The 19,249-nt window shown below is 42.3% G+C and overlaps 1 protein-coding gene across 2 annotated transcripts; it reads left to right on the top strand.

The window, feature by feature from the left end:
* Positions 1-334: 334 nt before the first annotated feature.
* On the top strand, positions 335-15,391 carry AKTIP (AKT interacting protein). 2 transcript variants are annotated; one of them, XM_050904012.1, is made up of 10 exons: positions 335-387; positions 5,079-5,194; positions 6,529-6,734; positions 8,739-8,803; positions 8,885-8,985; positions 10,304-10,392; positions 10,466-10,564; positions 10,780-10,887; positions 11,582-11,642; positions 14,477-15,391. In XM_050904012.1, exons 2-10 carry the CDS (start codon positions 5,153-5,155, stop codon positions 14,582-14,584), a joined length of 879 nt encoding a protein of 292 aa, XP_050759969.1. In that variant the 5' UTR covers positions 335-387; positions 5,079-5,152; the 3' UTR covers positions 14,585-15,391. The 2 variants fall into 2 exon arrangements, with proteins under 2 accessions (XP_050759969.1, XP_050759968.1); XM_050904011.1 differs by having other exon boundaries at positions 14,474-15,391.
* Positions 15,392-19,249: the final 3,858 nt, after the last annotated feature.

Below are 19,249 nucleotides of genomic sequence, written 5' to 3'. Positions count from 1 at the left end.
TCTTCCTGCTGAGAGAGCGACAGGTGCGTCACCACTGCCCCATTGGTCCGCCCGACCCGAGACGGACAGGCACTCGGGCCAGTCCGCGTCCCCAGGGCGGAACCCTGAGCGGCCGCCCGCCCCGCGCCGTGACAGGAGAGACGTCGGCCTTACTGCATCACGGAGAGGGCGGTGGCTGTGATTGGCTGGCCTCGTCCCCGCCGCCCCGCCCCGCCGCGCCTTCCCGGAAGAACCGGACGGCGATTGGCCGAGGGGAAGGCCGGGTCCGGATGTGCGATGCTGAGGGGCGGGCTTTAAATGGGGCAGTGGCGGGGGTAGAGGGCGAGCGGCGGCGGCTGGCGGGGCCTGGGCCGCGCGTGTAGCGGAGCGGCGGGAGCCTTGGCGCGGGTGAGCGAGCGAGCGCCTGCGTGCGGCGGTGCGACGGCGCCGGGCCCGGCCCGGCTCTGCCTTCCCGGGCGTAGCGCCAGCGGTGGTCGCGGGGAGACGGTCCCCGCCGGCACGGGAGGGCGGCGGACAGCTCCGGCCGCGCTGAGGGGCGGCCACGGCGGCGGGTCGTCTGTCTGCGCCCCGCGGGGCCGTCACCTGTCGCCGAGAGGGCCTGGCCCGGCGCGGGCGGCGCCCGTCCGTTCTCCCCGTGAGGAGCTGCCACCGCCGCGCAGAGCGTCTGCCGGCCCGGACAGCCCTGTCCCTCACGGGGGACCCGGCCCGGCGCCGCCCGCCGTGTGAGGCACCCCGCGGCCCCTTTCCTCCAGGGACCGCGCGGCGGGGGCGAGCACCAGGGCTCGGGGCGGCCGCTCAGGGCCCTGGGGCGGCTGCCAGCGGGGCTGGGGCGCGGCGGGCCTCCCTCCGCGCCCTTCCAAACGGCGTCGCTCTGCGGTGCCAGGCACAGCTGTGGCCTCGACGTGAAATACCGCCGGGGTCTGACAGGGGAGGCTTCGCCCCGCTCAGGTCTCGGGACTTCGCAGAACTGTTCCCCGCCCCGTGACCCACCAGTCCTCCAGGTGACAGTCCCCTCTGGACACCCAGCTGTCCTGTGAAACTTGGCAGGCCATCCCCTTGTGCCTTTTAAACTGTTAGCTGCTGTATAAGAGCTGGTTTGTTGGCGTACATTATGATTTCCTTGAGAAACGTGTTAGAGGATTGAAGTTGTAGCAGCAGGTGTTGGTATGAAAGGTGTAATCCACCTGTGGAGGAAGAATTCGCAAACAGGCTTGACTGGTCAGCGTTCCTGTTCACTGCCAGCATTCCTTCAGCAACTCCCTTGTTGTCCAGTAGGTTAAGGTGTGGGCTGGTGAAGTCTTTGGGTCCTAAGAAGATCAGGAGGAGGTGTGCTGAGGAGAAATAAGTTCTGGTGTAAACTGACAGTTAACAGTTGCTGGGCAAATGTGTAATAGTGTTGTGATCAGCATGGATTGTTCTCTAGTGCTCTGCCTAATCAGCTCTGTTTATTCTCAGGTGTAGGAGTGGTTCCCTTCCCTTTTAGGTAGGGAATAAAATGCATAAAACCATATATATATATATATATAAAAAAAATTTATATTATATGTTTGTTCACACATATTTTTTTTCCTTCTTGAGGAATCATTTGTGTTTCCAGAAAATATTTGGAAGAGTGCTCTGTTCCAGGCAGATGAAGTTTTTGTTGAATTGGTATAGTGTTGTATTTAATCTAATGACTCTGCAGATAACAGGGGAAAAATATGACACATGATACGACAGTAGGTATAAATAATGGAAATAATCTTTAATGAGAATACCTAGTGTAGAGAAGGAAAAGGTGCAAAAGCAAAGTGCTTAGAATTTTGGTTTTCATTAGTGATAACTTTGTTTTTTGAAGTATTTTAGAGTGATGATGAAGTACTGCACGAGTTTACACTTGCTCTGACTGCTCTCGTGTGTTGGGTACCTCAGTGCTGGTGAACGCCAACGTAAGGTTATGCTTGGTGGCAGGTGGCTTTCTTGGTCCAGGTGTGATAGGGCCTTAGTAACGCAGCACTGTGTAGAAGTTAGAAGGCCTTTCCAAGAAGCAGTGTTTGAAATAATGCTTCTTCACAAGTTTGTGTTGTGTCTTTTTTTAATTGCTGTTGTACTAGAAGAAAAACACCAGAGAAAAAGATATCTATAAAAAGCCCATGGGAGGAGGACCACTTAGGAGGGTTGCTGTTAAGTTCTATTCTTGAAGTAGTAGAAGCTAGTAGAATGTGTTACTGAGCGGCACACTATTAAGCCTCTTCTTAGATGAGGCACTGTGAACGATGACAGCATGAAAGGAGACAGGGTGATGACTTTGAATGTATTTATTCCCTTTTCATAAAATGAGGAGAGTGTATTGGGTTCTTTTGGGAAGCTGATGGTTTCAGTAGTTACAGCAGCGTAAGATGCTATAATGGTAGGTACCTTGTAGTAGACACTGTAGCCCCATGTAAGATTGAATGACTAAACTGCCTAGAAATTCCACTTAATGATATCGGGACTTGGCTCTCCTTGTCTGCTGCAGACCTTTGCCATAGTGAGAAACAGGATAAACAGTCTAACTTATATATGCTGTTACTTGATTATTTTTTTTTAGTTGGGTTTTTTTTAATTATTCTTGTGATTAATGTAGGGTAGTAAATTGTGAGGTGAAGGCACTAGAGAGCATAAGCAGTTGCAGATAAGTTTCCTGGACTGGTATCATTCTCCACTTCTATGTGGCATAGCTAGAATGAGTGAGTGTGATTAGAAATAACCAAACTCTAAAACACCTTGAAAGGCTTTTTAAATGACCCTCCTCTGGGAAGCTGGTACTCTGAGGTTGTTAGTTCTCCATCTTAAATAGTATTTTAACAGGTGGATGAGACTGGAGACAGTTTAACAATATATTTAGGACAACACCATGTATGACTTATTATTGGCAAGCAACTGGATAAAAGATCTCTGTGCAGGAGAATCTCTGGAAGTTATTCTGTAATTTAACTAGAGCTAAAATAATGTTTTATTTGGAGGTATAAATTGCTCTTAATAGCCTGTAAATAGGCATCTCTATAATGAAAAGCTTTTCAACAAAGCTGGAAGTGTACTGAGATGCATAGCTGCTTTCCGAAAAGTGGAGTCATTGACTGAACTGCATCTAGCACCAGTTATCAAGCTTCTAGATCAGTTCCCTGTTTCACTGGTAGTAGGTTAGGCTGTCTTTTACGCATATACGTCATTCTTTGTCCTGCTCAACTCCTGTATCTCATATCTCTCATTCTGGAATAGTGTGATTTGTATTACCTAGTCTTAACAAAACACCAGCCCAAAACAAACAAAGAAAAAAATCCCACCCAAACCCCATAATCACTCCAGATTCCAGCTAATTGTCTTCCAACCTGTACGTCAGCTTCCAGCACTTTGCTCTCTTGTCAAAGCCATAGCACTCAGGTACTCTCTTTGTGCGTCAGTTCCTCCACCCTCTGGTTACACTGAAGTTTCCCGAGGAGGTGTCTTGTACCTTCCCAGCCTAGCGTCTTGCTGTCTTACTTAGTCTGGCTGGGTTTCACGGAAGAGAAAAGGCCCATGGCATAGCCCTCTGGCATGGCTGTGCTTTCCAGACAGGAGATGGGGAAAAGCGAAAACATCTTCTCCCTGCTATGACAGGGCATGCCCCAGCACAGTAGCCATGCTTTGACTTTCTGTTTTCAGTGGCTGAGAACGTTGTGAGACTCTGGCTGCTGGAGAGGAAAAATGTCTGGAGGAATCATGTGTACTGGAATGTTTGAGATGATTTTGGGGTGGGGAAATTAATTTTCATCACTTTTCTGAATGATGCTTGCATTTTTTGAATGCGTGGCTGCTGTATAGTCTAGAAGGATACCTATGATTTGATATCAATGTTTCTTTTAAAAATTTACGATTGCTAGACTTTCTTTGGATAAATTGTCTGGCTTATTTTTTTTCTTTTAACAAGATTGGCATTTATTTTCCATTTAGGAATATTTTTGATTGTAATGTTACCATTTTCTCTATGAACTAATCTAAGCACTGGGTGAACAGGTGGTGCCTTGCTTACTGTAGAAAAATTTAGTGTTGACCACAATAGGAGCCTGTGTCATTCTCTCTATTTCGCTCCCATCCTATGAATTGCCTTGGTCAATGTTGTACAACTTCCTATTAAAGAAATTGAGTAAAGTGAATTGCCTCAAAACTTTAGTTAATGTAGCCAGAAACAGGGGGGTGGGAAGGGGAATAGAAACTAGGAGAACTGGAGGAAAAAAAAAAGAATGGAGGAAATAGGTTGTGCCAGACAAGAGGTGCTGTAGATGAGAGTTCTTGCACAAACAATAGCAAGACTTTTTTATAAAAAAGAGAGAGGAAAAAAAAGGATGTATACGGTAGATGACACTGAAACTTCAAATACTGCTGAAGTCCTTGTTGTTGAACTGCTGATCTAAAGAGCACTAAGCCTTAGTGCTCATAATGAAACCATTAAATAAGCTACAGAAAATCTTCTGTGTTCTGTGGCTTTGTCTATTCCTGGTGGTGTTCCAATGCAGATGAAAACAAAATGACACATACATGGCGCAAACTCAATGGGAGGATCATCTCTTTCACTGGGAATGGCAGAGATTTTTTCAAACTGGAGCGCTTCAGAAATACGCAAAGTCAGCAGTGTATGCGAGGGACAACACTTAACCATGCTACCAGAGTAAGCCATTGTAGTACTGTCCAGTGCTGGACTGAAATGGTGAAGTGATAACTTTTTAATATTTGCATGTCTAGAGGGTCTTTCTTGACTGTGCTGAGCCAATAGATGGTCTTTTTTTCTAGTTGGCAAGACAAAACATGGAATGAAGAACCTAGAGTGTCCTTCTAGCAGAAAGAAGGCAGGGATTCACGTGCAAAAATTATTTCATAGACAACTATATTATTGTCCTGGAGTCTAATATATAATAGAGCTTTGGAAATTTTAACTACTGTCAGTCTTAACTACAAGAAGTTTTCTTCTGAAGTTACAGAAATATAAAGCTGGCTGCAGAGTTAGATCTGAATCCGAGAGAGAGAGAGAGAGAAAGAGAGTCCTGTCTGTTAGAATTCATATTCATTCTGTGTATTTTTAGGATATAAACCAGAGAGGCCTGAGGACACTCTGAAGACACTGAAAAGTTGCAGTCCTTTATTTGGAATACACGTTATGAACACTTTCTGGAGCATGTCTACAAGTTCTGTGCGCAAGGTATTTAATGAATGGATGCCATAAGGTGTTAACGTGCATTGAGGGGTGGTAGCAGTTCTGGAAAAGACCATCAGACGATCTACAAATACAGTTGGAGTGAGTGTTTTATCCCGAGGATTGTGATCATCTTCAATAAAAGTGTCAGCTAGCTTTGAGCTGCATTAACTGGAATGTGCTTGTGGATGGAGTCTACTCCAGAATTTGTTGACTTTTCTTATCTAAAGCATCTTTAAGTAGGAAAAATGAAACAAACTTGTTCAAATGGTTGAAACACTTGTTTCTTAGGACATTTGTTTACTGTCTTATATAGATCTCAGGTATTGCATGTGCAGTGAGCATTGGTAAAACTGTGCCTCCGTAATGCTATTGCTACTTTAGATTGTAGCAATGATAAGAGCACGATAGTTCTGGGGTTAATCACTTCTCAGGTGTTCAGTGCTAGGGCAAATTATATAACTTTGTTGATGATGCTTGTGACATAGGTATTGTTACTAGTCCAAGTCTCAAGTGTTTCAAAACACTATAACTTAAATCATGCCTTTAGTCACCACAACTAGCCTAATCACAAGTCTATAGTCTGCAGGTTTGTCTTGGCAGTCTATAGAATGATTTTGAGGTCTGTACATAGTACAGTGTTTGCTAGCAGTGTAGCAGTGACCAATTAAGTAGAAAAGTTTTTGTTATTTGTTTGTTTTTTCTTTTTTAATAGAAGACAGCATAGACATAGAAAGGTTGCTATAGCAAAACTATTTAAACTTGATATCGCTGTCAAATGGTGATTCTCTCACAGTGGGAATGGGCTATATGATCAGTTCCAAGTGGGATGTTGGTGTTTTAAGCACAGTCAGGAAGTGAAATACATGAAATTTTCTGTAGAAAGTTCTTATTTCATCTCAGCTTTACTACACTACTTTTAAAGACTCTTTGAAGTCTAGAACGCGAGGATGCTTGTCAGTAGAAATGATTTATCTTGATGCACTGTGTGCTAGAAATAGATTGACTTCTAAGCTGATGTTATATACTGTCTGGTTCCAGTTTCTAAATAAATGTAAGCCTCCTTAAGCATTTGTCCTAATCTGCAGATTTCCTATCCAGTATTGATTACTTTTGTACTTGTAGGCTAGGTTTGATTGCATAAAAGTCTATTTAAAAACAAAACCCAAAGAGACACCACCTCCACCCCCAAGCAACAGAACACCGAAACCCAAGATATGTTTCATTGGCCAAACTTGTAATTAGCAAGGTTGGGTTTAAACCTGTGTTAAAATATGAACATATGTTAAATGTTTATGAAATATGGCCTGTAATCTCGTGGCTCTCTTTTAATCTAACAGAGACCTGATGCTGAAGAGAAAACTTTGAGTGGAGAGCTGCGAACCAGTCCTCTACGAGCCTCTACAAAGAAACAGTTGCCTTCTATTCCAAAGAATGCTGTGCCAATAACCAAGCCTGCTTCACCAGCCACATCGTCCCAGTCGACAAATGGAACACATGCTTCTTATGGGCCTTTTTATTTGGAGTATTCCCTCCTTGCAGAATTGTAGGTTTTCACTTTTTTTGTCTTTTTTAGGTCACTCGGCTTATGCCTCAGTGGGAAAAAAATATGCAGGGATCTAGTTCTTGTATGGTGCCTCTGCCATAGTCCTTGAAGAAGGCAGTAAAACTTAAGTTCCACAAAATTCTTTTTCTGGAGCAGCAGTCTAAGTCTCTTGAGGTAGAAGGGGAAAGGAAAATGAGATGAGATTTTAAGGTGCCTCTTTAGATGTGATTCTCTGAATTATTGTATTTCTCAGTCTGGAAGTAAACACATTTTGGGTTTAGGCATCCTGAGCAGTTATCCCAGTAGCTTTTTGGTCAGAAATCCTGAATGTTTGAAATAAGTATTAAAATAGAAGCAGGCAGAGGTCTAGTGGGAAGATGGTTGTGAATGTATAGTACTGTCTAATGGAGTTAGGATGTGGGAGCTTCCTTTGGTTGTTACACGGAACACTTGAACACCACCTGATATGGCTTATTAGATATTAAGAAGACTATACTCTTTCCTGTCTTTCAGTGATATTTAACATGAAACTTATGAGGGAGGAGTTAGTGTGATTTCAATAGCTTTCTTTGGATCAGTTTGCATTTGATCCAGTCTAGTGATTTGTAGGCTGCTGTAGGAGCATACAAATCTCTATTTGTCTGCAAAACTTTCTAGTTATATAAAGTTACATAAACTGTTTTGTGCTACGAAGCTAAAGGGACTTCCTCTGTAATAGACATACTGGATTCTCAAGTATGTAGTGCCTTTTGGAATGAAATCCCTGGAGTCCTTATGCAACGCTAAGTCTGGGTTCTTGCATTTAACCATTAAAGTGAAAGTGAGAACTCTCAAAACATTAATCTTTTTTTTTTCAGAGAACTGACCCTGACTTCTTAATTCAGGAAAGATGTTTTTCTTCTGCAGCATGCAAAAATATATTGGTATCATAATGTAAACTCCTCTAGTTTAATAAATTAATTATTAGGGAAATGAATATTACGGAAATAGTAAGCAGAGAACTGTGTTAATATTTTGCTTTAAGATTATTGTTTATTTCTGCAAGCATGCGGAGTTCAATTTAGTGGACCTATATGCCAAGTAACGGAAAACCTATGAAGTGAATAATTTGGTTTATCACTTACAGTGTTCAGTAGAATCTGCATACCATACAACTACAGCTGGTTAAACTTAGTAGCAACTTCTTGTGCTCATTGATTTGAAAAATAGTAAAAATAGCACGTTTTGCCCCAGTAGTACTGTTGATTATCAAATGGACTTTCCTAAAAGGCAAAGGGAGAGGTAGAAACTCTTTTCATAATGCACTGGTCATTGGTAGCTGAAGATGGTGACTGGATTATCATCACAAGAAGTGAAATAGCAAATAAGTGCAAGTCTGGGAAAATTACTTGGTCCATCCTGTTAATGAGATGCTTGGAATCATTTGATCCTTGCTTCTTGACTGTCCTTTTTATTCTGTGTTACTTTGTTTTGTCAGTTGCCAGTGTAATTTCTGTTTGACCTGCAGCGTAGACTCATCTAAAACTGAAAAACTACTTGTTTAAAATTGAAGTTAAAGTTTGGTCACATTTCAGAATTAACTACAATTGACTGCAAATCTGCATTCAAAATTAATTAATTGCATTTCTTCCCCCCCCCCCCCCCCCCCCCCCCCCCCTTTACTTTGAAACTGGGGATTCAGTAGAAAAGTGGACATTTCAGTACTGACGTGCACTAAATGCACCTACTGGGGGAAGAATTTATTTCTACTTCTCTATTTATGGTTTTGTCAGGAGAAATAATGTTTCTTGTGGAGGGGTAGGAAAAGCAAGAGTGAAAGAATATGGTTTCACTAGTTTTGTGCCACCTCCTCCTGTGAGCAATCTGTGCTTGGGAATTGAGTGTAAGTTTGTGGAAGAAGTCCCCTGTTAAGCTATTCATAGTACGTTCTGATTTTACTGTTGTCAGCTTGTTGTAGATTTAGTGTAGTTGTGGAGCTATTCTAAATACTGATTCTAATTGCAGTACCTTGGTTGTAAAGCAGAAATTGCCAGGTGTCTACGTGCAGCCATCTTACCGATCAGCATTAAGTAAGTTTAAACTTAACTTCTAAAATTTTTTATATATATATTTTTAAATTCTCTCACTCAAGCAAACTTTCTCACTTGCAGTGTGGTTTGGTGTAATATTCATAAGACATGGGCTCTACCAGGATGGTGTGTTTAAATTTACTGTCTATATTCCTGATAATTACCCAGATGGAGACTGCCCGGTAAGTGGTTGTGTGTGTCTTGGGTTTTTCTTGTTGTCTGGTGTTTTAAGTATGACTTTTTCTTAAAGCTACTATACCAATTAGCTTGTCATTTCCTTGAACTAGTTTTGTTCATTTGGCTGGGCTCATTTGTGATGTCTTGTACATATTTCCTAACATCTGTGGAGGAATCATGTTACTCTGATTACTGAGGCTGGTGTAGAGCGGACATCCTGAGGTTAGATGCGTTAGAGTATGAAGTAATCAACCAGTTCTTTACTGCAACTCTTGATCTGCTACTTCCTCGGCAAGGAAGTTAACGTTGAAACACTTAAAGAAGCATCCAAATTCTGAGTAGCGATATGATGGAACGTAAAATCCAGGCACCTGTGCTGTGCTTGCTGTAGTACTGCAGGATTTCTTGCCTGTCTCTCTTCTAAATTACATTGAAACAACTAAAAGAACTTGAGGAGAACGTTGGTGAAACAAAGGGAGAAAGAGATAGATAGTATGGTGTTACCTTCCATCTCTGCTTTCTCTTTCTCTCTTTAGGGAAAAGTATCCAAGTTATTACATCAATTAAAAACTAAAAAAAAAAATCTTGTGGTAATCTGCTGGCAGAGCAGCCAGCCCTCTTGGCCAAATTTCTTTAAGAGGAAGATTGGGGGACAGGTGTATGTGACTGCTGTAGCTAAGAACAAGTTGCTATGTCAGGAAGCTGTCTGCTTGGTGTCAAGTTTTGTGTAAAGCTATCATCTTTAAAAGAACAGAACTAGTAGGAAACTGTTTCTTTCAAAGATTAGACTTTCGTATCTCTAATACAGCCATCATTCTTTTGCTAGCATAGGGCTTTAAAACCTTCCTGTTGAAACTAAGTTTTCTTTCGGAAGACTGCATGAACAGCAGAGGAAACTAGCTGTACAGAACTGAAGACACTGTGGTGTCACTGCACAGTTTACTTAAACGTGTAGGATGAAAAAAAAGTATTGATTGTAGCTTACGTATGTAAAAAGCTTTCAGTCACAAATAGCTAAACCAGAAAAACTCCTTTAATCTGATCTTATCTGATATTATTACCTGTGTTGGCACTCGTGCCTGTGCAGTTAGCTGGATTAGTTTCCTGATTTGGTGATAAGCATGTGAGAGAGGACAAGACCCTGCATGTAACATGGGTGTGTTGGGTTACAGTTTCACAGTTGGTATAAATCACTTCAGGTTGCTTTCTTTTAATACAGTAACAATTAATTAGTATTTGGAAGCAACATCTGACTGACCTTCACCCAGTGGTTTTAGCATTAGGATTGAAGTTGTCGTAATGAATTTCTTTTTTCTAATGCAGCGCTTGGTTTTTGATCTGCCTGTCTTCCATCCGCTAGTAGATCCTTTATCTGGTGAACTGGATGTGAAAAGAGCATTTGCAAAATGGAGGTTAGTGGTAACATACTGATGTATAATTTGAAAGAAGTTTGTTCCTTTCTTCATTGGGTTTTGTTCTTTTTAGGCGAAATCATAATCACATATGGCAAGTACTAATGTATGCTCGCAGAGTCTTCTACAAGATTGATACAACTAGTCCTCTGAACCCTGAGGCTGCAGTGCTGTAAGTATCTTCCATGTGTATAGACATGGTCTCTTAAGAGATTTTTGCATAGACTTGCAGAAACGAGGTTTGTAAAATTGCTTATCAGTTCATGGTCTCTACCTCCAGAGTTGGTTGCACTAGGAACTAAAGTTGAGGCTTTGCCAAGTCTGTCTGTGCTTCTAGAGCAAACGTGTGCCTCCTTGCAATTACTTAACATCACTTCTCTCTTGCAGGTATGAAAAAGATATTCAGCTGTTCAAAAGTAAAGTCGTGGACAGTGTCAAGCTATGCAGCAGTCATTTATTTGATCAGCCCAAAATAGAGGATCCCTATGCAATCATGTAAGTACTATGAGCAAATTCACCACGTCCTAATGTTTCGAGAACAAGTTTTGGTGTAGTTGTTGATTTGAAGCATTTCTCTGCCAAGTTGACTGACCTGTTTTTTCTTACACTTATAGCAGTACTTTGAATATTCCTACCCTCATTTCCTTCTGTTTAATATTGAGTGAATCTTAAATATAACCAGACGCTTGTGTTTACTGTTTTTTCACTAAGCAACCAAGACTTAAGAAAATCTCAAAACCACAAACAAACCCCAAAACAAACAAACAAAAACCAAAAAAAGCAAAACACCCCACCTCCCTCAAGTAGAGATACCCATGGAGTAAATATTGCTTTTGGGCTTTCCTGAACTGAATTTGCATCACTGTAGCTTTGGTCATACTTTTTAAATACTTGACTGCATAGGGGATGGAGCAGTCAGCTCCATAGTGAATGAGTAATGTTTCGTGTAGCACCTGCTGAATTATCAGTTCTCACTGAAAACAGAAATGAAAACCTAAGTATTTCTTGTTGAAAAGATCCATGACGATGTGAATTTAGTTCTCAACTGTGTGTTTTAACACTGAAAACTCAGACTTGTAGTTTACTTGAAATTCAACAAACTAAACCAAGGAAAATTGCTGCTTTCTGCTCTGTTTATGCTGTAGTTTGCAAGAATGCAAAGTAAGAGATAACTATACTTTCTCCATAGTTTTTCTCCATGGAATCCAGCTATACATGATGAAGCTAGAGAGAAGATGTTGACTCAGAAGGTATGTGCAAAGTCCAGATTCTCACTATAGTAAGGGTTTATTGCCTGATAAGGGAAAAAAGGTTCTCCGGCTCTTTGTGATGAACGTGTACTAGACAGACCTTATTCCACCCCTCTTTTGGATCAGCAGATGTGCTGAAGCTGATTTGATCTCCTAACTAAGCACTTATGTCACTATTCTAACTTGAATGTGTTAAGCAATTAATCATTTGGCCAGCCAGAAAGCTTTGTTAGTACAATTGTTGGCACACTTGGCAGATTTTTTTGTTTAGGGAGGGAAGGAGGGGAAAGAAGAGATTTGCTGACTGCCTATTAGCTTGTCCTGCGCTTGTTGTGGCCGTTACCGCTTCTGTGTAACCTGACAGTCCCCAACTTCTTTATTCTCTTCTGTTGAGAGATCTTTCATTACTGAATCAAAGCTTCAGGGCTTTCTTCTCATTCCAAACTTTTTGAAGCAGCACAAGCAGAGTACCTTGCTCGCATCTCTAACGCTACTGACTTCTAATAAGACAGTAGCAGCTAGTTGAAGGGTGCTTAGAGTTACTTCTATCACAAAGCACTCTTACTGATAGAGCAAGAATGTGTTGGTTCGTATAGCTTTCACCTGAGCAACACCTTTGGTTTTGGGGGAGGGGGGTGCTTGTTTGTTTTTGTGTGGGTTTTTTTGTTTTTTTTAATTATTTCTTTGCACTTGACAAGAGCTGGCATACAGCAGTTCTGAGTCCGCACTGAGTGGCGTGACAAGTCAATCTACCTGCAGTGCCTAGGGATTCTGAAATGGTGGCTGGTGTCTTTGCTGGACTGGCAAGGAAATGCAGTCTGAATGTTTTAGTTACTGACTTGGGCTCCTTGCGCTAGAGCTGTGGGGTGGTTTGGTGCTTTTTTTGTAATAAAAAAAAAATTAATTTGTGTTTTGTCAGTCCAAACTTCAGTTTTCCTCGCTGCAAGCTTTAACTCATGTTCTTGCATGTCTTCTGGTGTGAATGAGATTTTTACGTTGATCTTAATACAATACGATGCCTGTAAGCTTGGTGTAGCAATATTCCCAACTGCCAGAGTCACAGCAGGGCTTGACGTGAGGTGGCCTTTCTCCAGCCTTAGAACACACAGGGAAATATTTTGATCAGATTCTGACTTCTTGATGTTCCTATGAAAACTTGAATATTTTGACTCTTTTTTTTTTTTTCCTTTTTTTTTTCTTCCTTCCCCCATTCTCCTTCATTCTCTACCTCCTTCTTTCTTATCCTTTAAATCAAAGACCTAAAGAGAAAGAACAGGTTGAGGTGCTTGAAATGGAAGGGATATGATGTTGTCTCAGAGACTGATAGCAAATGATGACTTTTCTTTTGTCCTTTTTCTTTGGAGATGCATGTTAACTTCTTCTTAAGTGAAAACTAACATCTTCAGTAACTATTGCATGTGTAGTACTTTAGTGGCTCAAGCAGTTTGTTGATAGCAGGAATGGCCCAACTTCTGTGCCTTAGGAGATTTGTTCCAAAATGTCAGTGTAGCAGAGAACATTCTCTTCCTTCCCTGTAAAGGGAAGTCCCCTAATCCTGTATCCTGTCTTTCCCTTCTTCTGCAACCCTGGATCCTTGTTTATTACCTGTGTAATTCCTATGCCTTGGGAAACAACTAGGCCATTCTAGAACTGTAGCCTAGGAAAGGCTGTGATGTCCCAGTTCCCTGCTGAGCACACGACTTTTGCTAGATGATGTCCTGTGTGCAGCATGTGATAGGTAGGTGCTACTCTGCCAGGCTCAGGCTTCAATGATCCCTCTTGTTTGCTGTCATCTGATGTGTAATGGCAATTCTGTCACGCAGTGTCACCTTTTACACAAAACACGGGGAGGGACAGAAGAAGTGCAGGTTCAGTTTTCTTGCTGACTTAATTTACTTTGTGAGGCAAAAGGCTTCCCATAGTGTGACAAAGTCTACTCACGTAATTATCGCTTCCTGGAACTTGATGCGTCATTCCAGGTTTGCTATAGTTGGCATACAGATGATCTGATGAGCCTGTAGCAGTGTGGAGGCAGGGCTAGTTCCTGGTATGCAAAAAACCCTGCAAGCTATTCTGTTTCTTTGACCTGCTGGAGTAGGTATCTGATTTACTAATCCGCTTAAACTTCTTTAAATCTACAGATGCTTGAAGTTGCATCTTTCTCCCTCAACTTGAAGCTTTTTTTTTTTGTCTTCTAAATTGCAGTAGTCAGTCTCAAATGTTCGTTGCATTGTGTTGGGTAGAAATGGTTACTGTTCAAGCATTTAACCATGATAAATGCTCAGGGAAGGGAAGGACCATCCTTGGAAAGCATTAAGAAACTCCATGGTATAGCAAAGGTATCAGTTGCTACTTTGCCACGTTAATTTGCGTTCAGAAGCCTTCAGTGGGGTGGAGTACTCCTCCACAGCACGCCCAGCGTCGCAAGGCAGTATGCTACAGTTACGACGTCAGGTTAATGACAGAAATGTTTTGATTTGGATTGACACTTCTTTCTGTAGAACCAAGAAATTTGGCAAGTAGTAGTGCAGTGGTGCTGGGCCATGGCCTTCAAGCAAAAGGCACTATTCAAAGAGTATCTTTTAATCTTTATGGTATGATAGGGTATCAGTACATGAACTAAGTCATTAAATCTCTCCTGTAACGTCAGGGTAGTTCTACAGATGCCACACGCATTCACAGAAATTAAACCAATAACCATTTTACTGTTCCTCTTTGAGGAGAGGAAACGATGCTAGCCTCTTGTATTTGCCAAAGGTAAAATGGATGGGGAGGGACTTAAGAGGGTTTGGGGTATCTAATAATTCTGACTTCAACTTTCTTCTACCTAGAAGAAGCCAGAAGATCAGCACTGCAAAAGCATGCATGTTTCTGGCCTGTCATGGGTAAAGCCTGGCTCAGTTCAGCCGTTCAGCAAAGAGGAGAAGACGATGCCTACTTAGCTCTTCTGGACGATGGTGCACAAAACACTTTCTGTGGGTGGAGGGAATGTAATGGAGGGAGAAACAGCAAAGCAGCGGTTTCCTTCTTGACTACGGATTAGTAAAAACTGAATGGTAGCAGTGACTCCAGTAAACCTGTTCAATGGATTACTGACTCTTAATGTTTTACATATGCATTAGGTTTTAAAGGCTTGCCTGGAGTTTGGAAGTCTCTCTTGAACACTGCAGTACTTCTACCTGAAGACTGTCTAGGGTGGGTAATTCCTCAGGGCTCTGAAATGCCTGGAGGTTTTGGGTTGGTTTTTAAGCTTTTATTTTTTCCCTCCAGGAATAGCAATTTTTTAAAAAATCTTAAATTACTGGCAGAAATATTAGCATTGGAAATATGATGCCAGAGGTAAGCTGTGTTCATGTAAACTAATATAGCAGAGTTAAACACTATATTTAATGGTTTTAAATACTTTTGGTTTCTATTGTAAATATATTAGGATTTGGAATTGTAAATAGATGGTTCGTTGACTCCATTTAGCACTTTCCAGAGGTAAAGCTGGGGATGATGTATGATGTATTATTGATTTGTAAATGGCTATTGTCACTAAAGCGCACATTAGTCTGACAGGGTGAAAGCAGAATGTCAGGCTTGTTAGACTTTTATTACATAAACACTAAAATCGAAGCTTTTAATGGTGGTCTCTTGAGCTAATAAAATCTTAGAGGGTTTTAGATCCCCTAGGTGTCTAGGGGATTACTTAGGATAGCTTGGCTAATGTGTGTTAATAGTGACATCTTAAAATAAAAAGAAACCATGATCTAGCTTTTGTCCCTCTGTTTGTCTATATTGTAGACATTTAGCAAAGACTGGAACCGGAATGGAAGCACCTGGCTACATATGTACTTGCCTGCATATGTATTCAGGATGTTAATGGGATAACAGGACGTTACGTACTGAAGAGACTGGTTAAATACGGTTTTGTTCCACATACAGGAAAACCTTTCTAAAGCACGTGTGAGCTCAGGACAGAATCTCTTACTTTTCACAAGAGTCTTCCTAATGTGGTAGCCTAGCATAACGCCTTATTCTTGCCTAACAGGGTTTTCTTATCAAAACCTGTAATGTTAACCCTTTACAGCTGGGCTGCTTTTTCTTTGGCTCCTCATACCTGTACTGATGGCATTAATGCAGACCCTACTGTCTGGTAACAAGCAGTAGTGACTTCGTATATAAACGTGATGTGGTGTTTGGGGAGGGTGGGGAGTGGTGTGGTGTGTGCTTTGGTTTTTGTGGGGGTGTTTTTTGTCTTTTGTTTTGATCTGACAAGCTAAATCCACTTGTCATATAACAACTTTTCCCTGTTCCCTTTGAGAACAACTTCTTAGCTCTTAAGGAAATAGACAAAGACTTTACAAGTAATGTGCTGTCATATACCAAATGATTTATTTAATGTACTGTTAAGGATGACTTGAGTGGTTTCTGTGCAGCACTTAACATTGTATCAATTAAGTACTCACTCTGTTTTAGGTAATGTTGAAACCTTACTGCATGATGTTGCTTTAAGCCTTTTAAAGCTTCTGCCTTTGAGGTGCAGCGGTTTCCTGGGGCTGCCTGGAGTGTCTCTAGTACTGCTGGAATTCCTCTTTAGACAGAAGAATGCGGAGGGTATGCGGAGAGCAAGGATCCTCTTTAAGGAAGAGGAGGAAGTGCATCCAAAGGTGCATGTCTTGGGGCTACTCTTTGCTCTTTAACTCCCCTTGTCTTATAAAGTGTCTGTTACAGGACCTAGGTTCTTGACTAAATGCTAAAATGTTCTTTCTAAACCTTAGTATTTCCGTTTATACTCAGTGTAATAAGAGAAATATAATTTAGAGTGGCTCCTTCCTAAACAAATTTGAAGTTAAAGTAAGAGGAACTCTGAGCGTACCACGCAGGTGCTTCTGAACAAGGTATTTGCAACTAAACTATTGCCTTCAGCTCCCTGAAAGCTCTTGCTAACTCTGTGTATGTGAGCTATGGGTCTATGTAAACTGAAGGCTCTGGCAGGCTCTGGTCATGTGAATTAGTACAGCAGACTTGAACATATTTAATGGCTTTAAATGCACTGGTATTTTTTTTTATTGTAAACTGTATTGAAAGTGGTGGTTGAGTGCAGATCTTCCAAAAGGACGTTTTTGCCAAGGTTGAGTCAATCACTGGGTGAGATGTCTGTGACTTGGTATGATTTTGTAGGGCAGTTAACTCAAGAGTAAACTCAGTTTCTATCATCTTCAACACAAATCTGTCTCCTCTAGCTCAGAGCTCAAGCCAGCTTTGTTATGAGGCTGAGAAGATGATGTGTTAAGGCAGTGGCATTTTAAAAAGGATAGGGAAATCCAGAGGAAATCTGCAGTCTCTAGTGGCGCTCTGAAGGTTGCTGCTGATACATTTGCAGACAATTGCAAAGTCATTACTAGAATAATTCTGTGTATTTCCACTCACATCAGTATTGCTGTGTCATCCCCAGAGAAGCTTGTCACAAACAATCCAGTGCTTTGATATATCGGTAACTAGAGTAAAGCCAACAGACTTGGTGTAGGATGTTTTGCTGTTTGAGTCTTGAAGCGGTGGCTACTGTTAGGAGAAGCACTATGTCTGTTTCTGCAGCAACACCAGAAACCAGCACCAGCAAGATAACATCAAACTAAATGGTGCTTTCTTGCTGGTAGCGATGGCTTGTTGGAGCAAAACGTTAGACTCCAAACCTCGAAATAGACCTGTGCAAATAATGGATTTGAGATTTTTGTGGTGGTTTCTCTCTTCTCCCATTCCTACCCCTTTGGGAGGAAGGAGTGGGAGAAGGCTTAGGACTTGCAAGAACTTTGCTCTTACTCTGAATTATTTTTTTGAAAAGACATGTTACATAAATAAACTGTTACATCCTGTCTGCAGATCAAAAACATTGAGGAGAGTGCAAAATTCTGAATTGGCACTTTGGTATGTGTACTCTTTCCTATAGTAGGACCATTCTACCTCTTTATTTAAAGATGGTTTTTCTAACATTGTTTTTGCATTCTTTATCTTGCAGGCAAAAGTTGGTTATTTTGTGAGAACAGGACTTGCATGGCAGATAGCTGTAACTCTTTTATCATTTTTTACGTGCATCAGTATAGAAAGGAAGGAAAAACCTGTGGATCTTGGAAGAAGGCAGGCGATTCTCTCTGCTCTTCCTGATGTAGTTCTGTGATGACATGTGTAGGAAGACTTTCTGTCCTTCCCTCTCTTCCTTACCCACCTTGGGAAAGCAAAAGGCAGCACAAACCTTCTGGAGCAGTTGCTTGGTGCCGCAGCTGGTTCTTGAAAAGCTAGTGAGTAACAGTGCTAGAGAGTGTGAGTGCGTGCGTGTGGTTTTCCTCCTGTGTGAGCAAAGGAACAAATAACTGGGCATGTAGCACTTCTCTACTCCAGTCCTTGTGATTCAGTGATCTTTAGGAAACTACTGCCAGTGTAAAATAGGGGTTTGAAACTTAACTTTTCAGTCTTTCAAAGCAAAGAATGTCATTCTTACCCTGTATTGCCAACCACGGCAGCTGTCTGGCGCACCTCCATCGGTGAGAGGGAAATCTGTGGGCCGGGAGGCTGTGAGTGCCCGCTCTCAGGTGCAGCGTGTTGCCTGAGGTGGCACGTTAGGTGTGTGCTGGCAGCACCTGTGGCATCTCCTGGGCCAGCGGTGGCCATGTGCAGCTCCGTGGGCCCCATGCAGCTCTGCAGAGAGCTCCTGGCTTCATCTCCCAGCACGGATGTGGTCGCTTCTCCCTGGGATCTTTGCTGAAGAGATGGAAGACCACATCCAGCCCTCGTGGAAAAGGGTGAGTGATCTCGCTGCTGATCTGCTCCTGCGGGAGGGAGGGAGGGAGGGAGAGCGGGAGGTGGTAGTGGGGGAGCTGGTGCCTTTTCGGCCTCCCTTCTCTTGTACTAGAAAAAAAGCTCGTAGGTGGTGCAGGACGAGGCTCTAACAGTGGCTGTAGTGTGGGACTTCAGTTGTTTTCTGCCTCAAGTACTTCTGAAATACTTGGTAGAAGCAAAGGCTGCCGAACGGCCATATTGTAGAAGCGAAGGCCTTGAGTGCTTGTGTCCATAGACCGGGGCTGAAGAAGGGAACTGTCCGAAGACCCTTTCGCTCTTGAGAGCGTGCTGAGGTTCTTGGGCACGTTTTGCTTCTTTTCATGCTTGCAGTTTCGCAGACCTGAAGGCAGTGCACGTGGGGAACGGCCTTTCTCTGCGTAGCTTGGGCAGGAGTTCAGCCGTTCTCTCGCTCTGGTCTAGATGGCTCCAATGCTTTTAGGTATCATCTTCCTTAATAGCTCTTATTTAATGCTGTGCCTTGCAATTGGTGGTGTTAGGAAGGGTATGTGCAGGAAGGAGCTCACATCCAGCTTGCACCTTCCCCAGCACTTTTATGCCCATGGAAGGGGGTAGGTGTGTGGCACAACACATGGAGGAACGTCTGCAGCAGCCATGGCTGATGTCTCACGCTTAAATCAAGCTACTTTGGGGAGTGTGGGGTGGCTGAGAACTGCTTGATGACTAGCTTAATAGTTGGAAAACATTTCTTTTGTTGCTCTGTTACCTTTTTGTTGATACTTGTGCAGCTGATTTGCTACTTAAAAAAATCGTTCGTAGTGTTTCTGGCT

This window comes from Gymnogyps californianus, chromosome 12 (genome assembly GCF_018139145.2).
Source record: "Gymnogyps californianus isolate 813 chromosome 12, ASM1813914v2, whole genome shotgun sequence".
NCBI lineage: Eukaryota > Metazoa > Chordata > Aves > Accipitriformes > Cathartidae > Gymnogyps > Gymnogyps californianus.
This window is presented reverse-complemented; position numbering and strand designations above follow the sequence as displayed.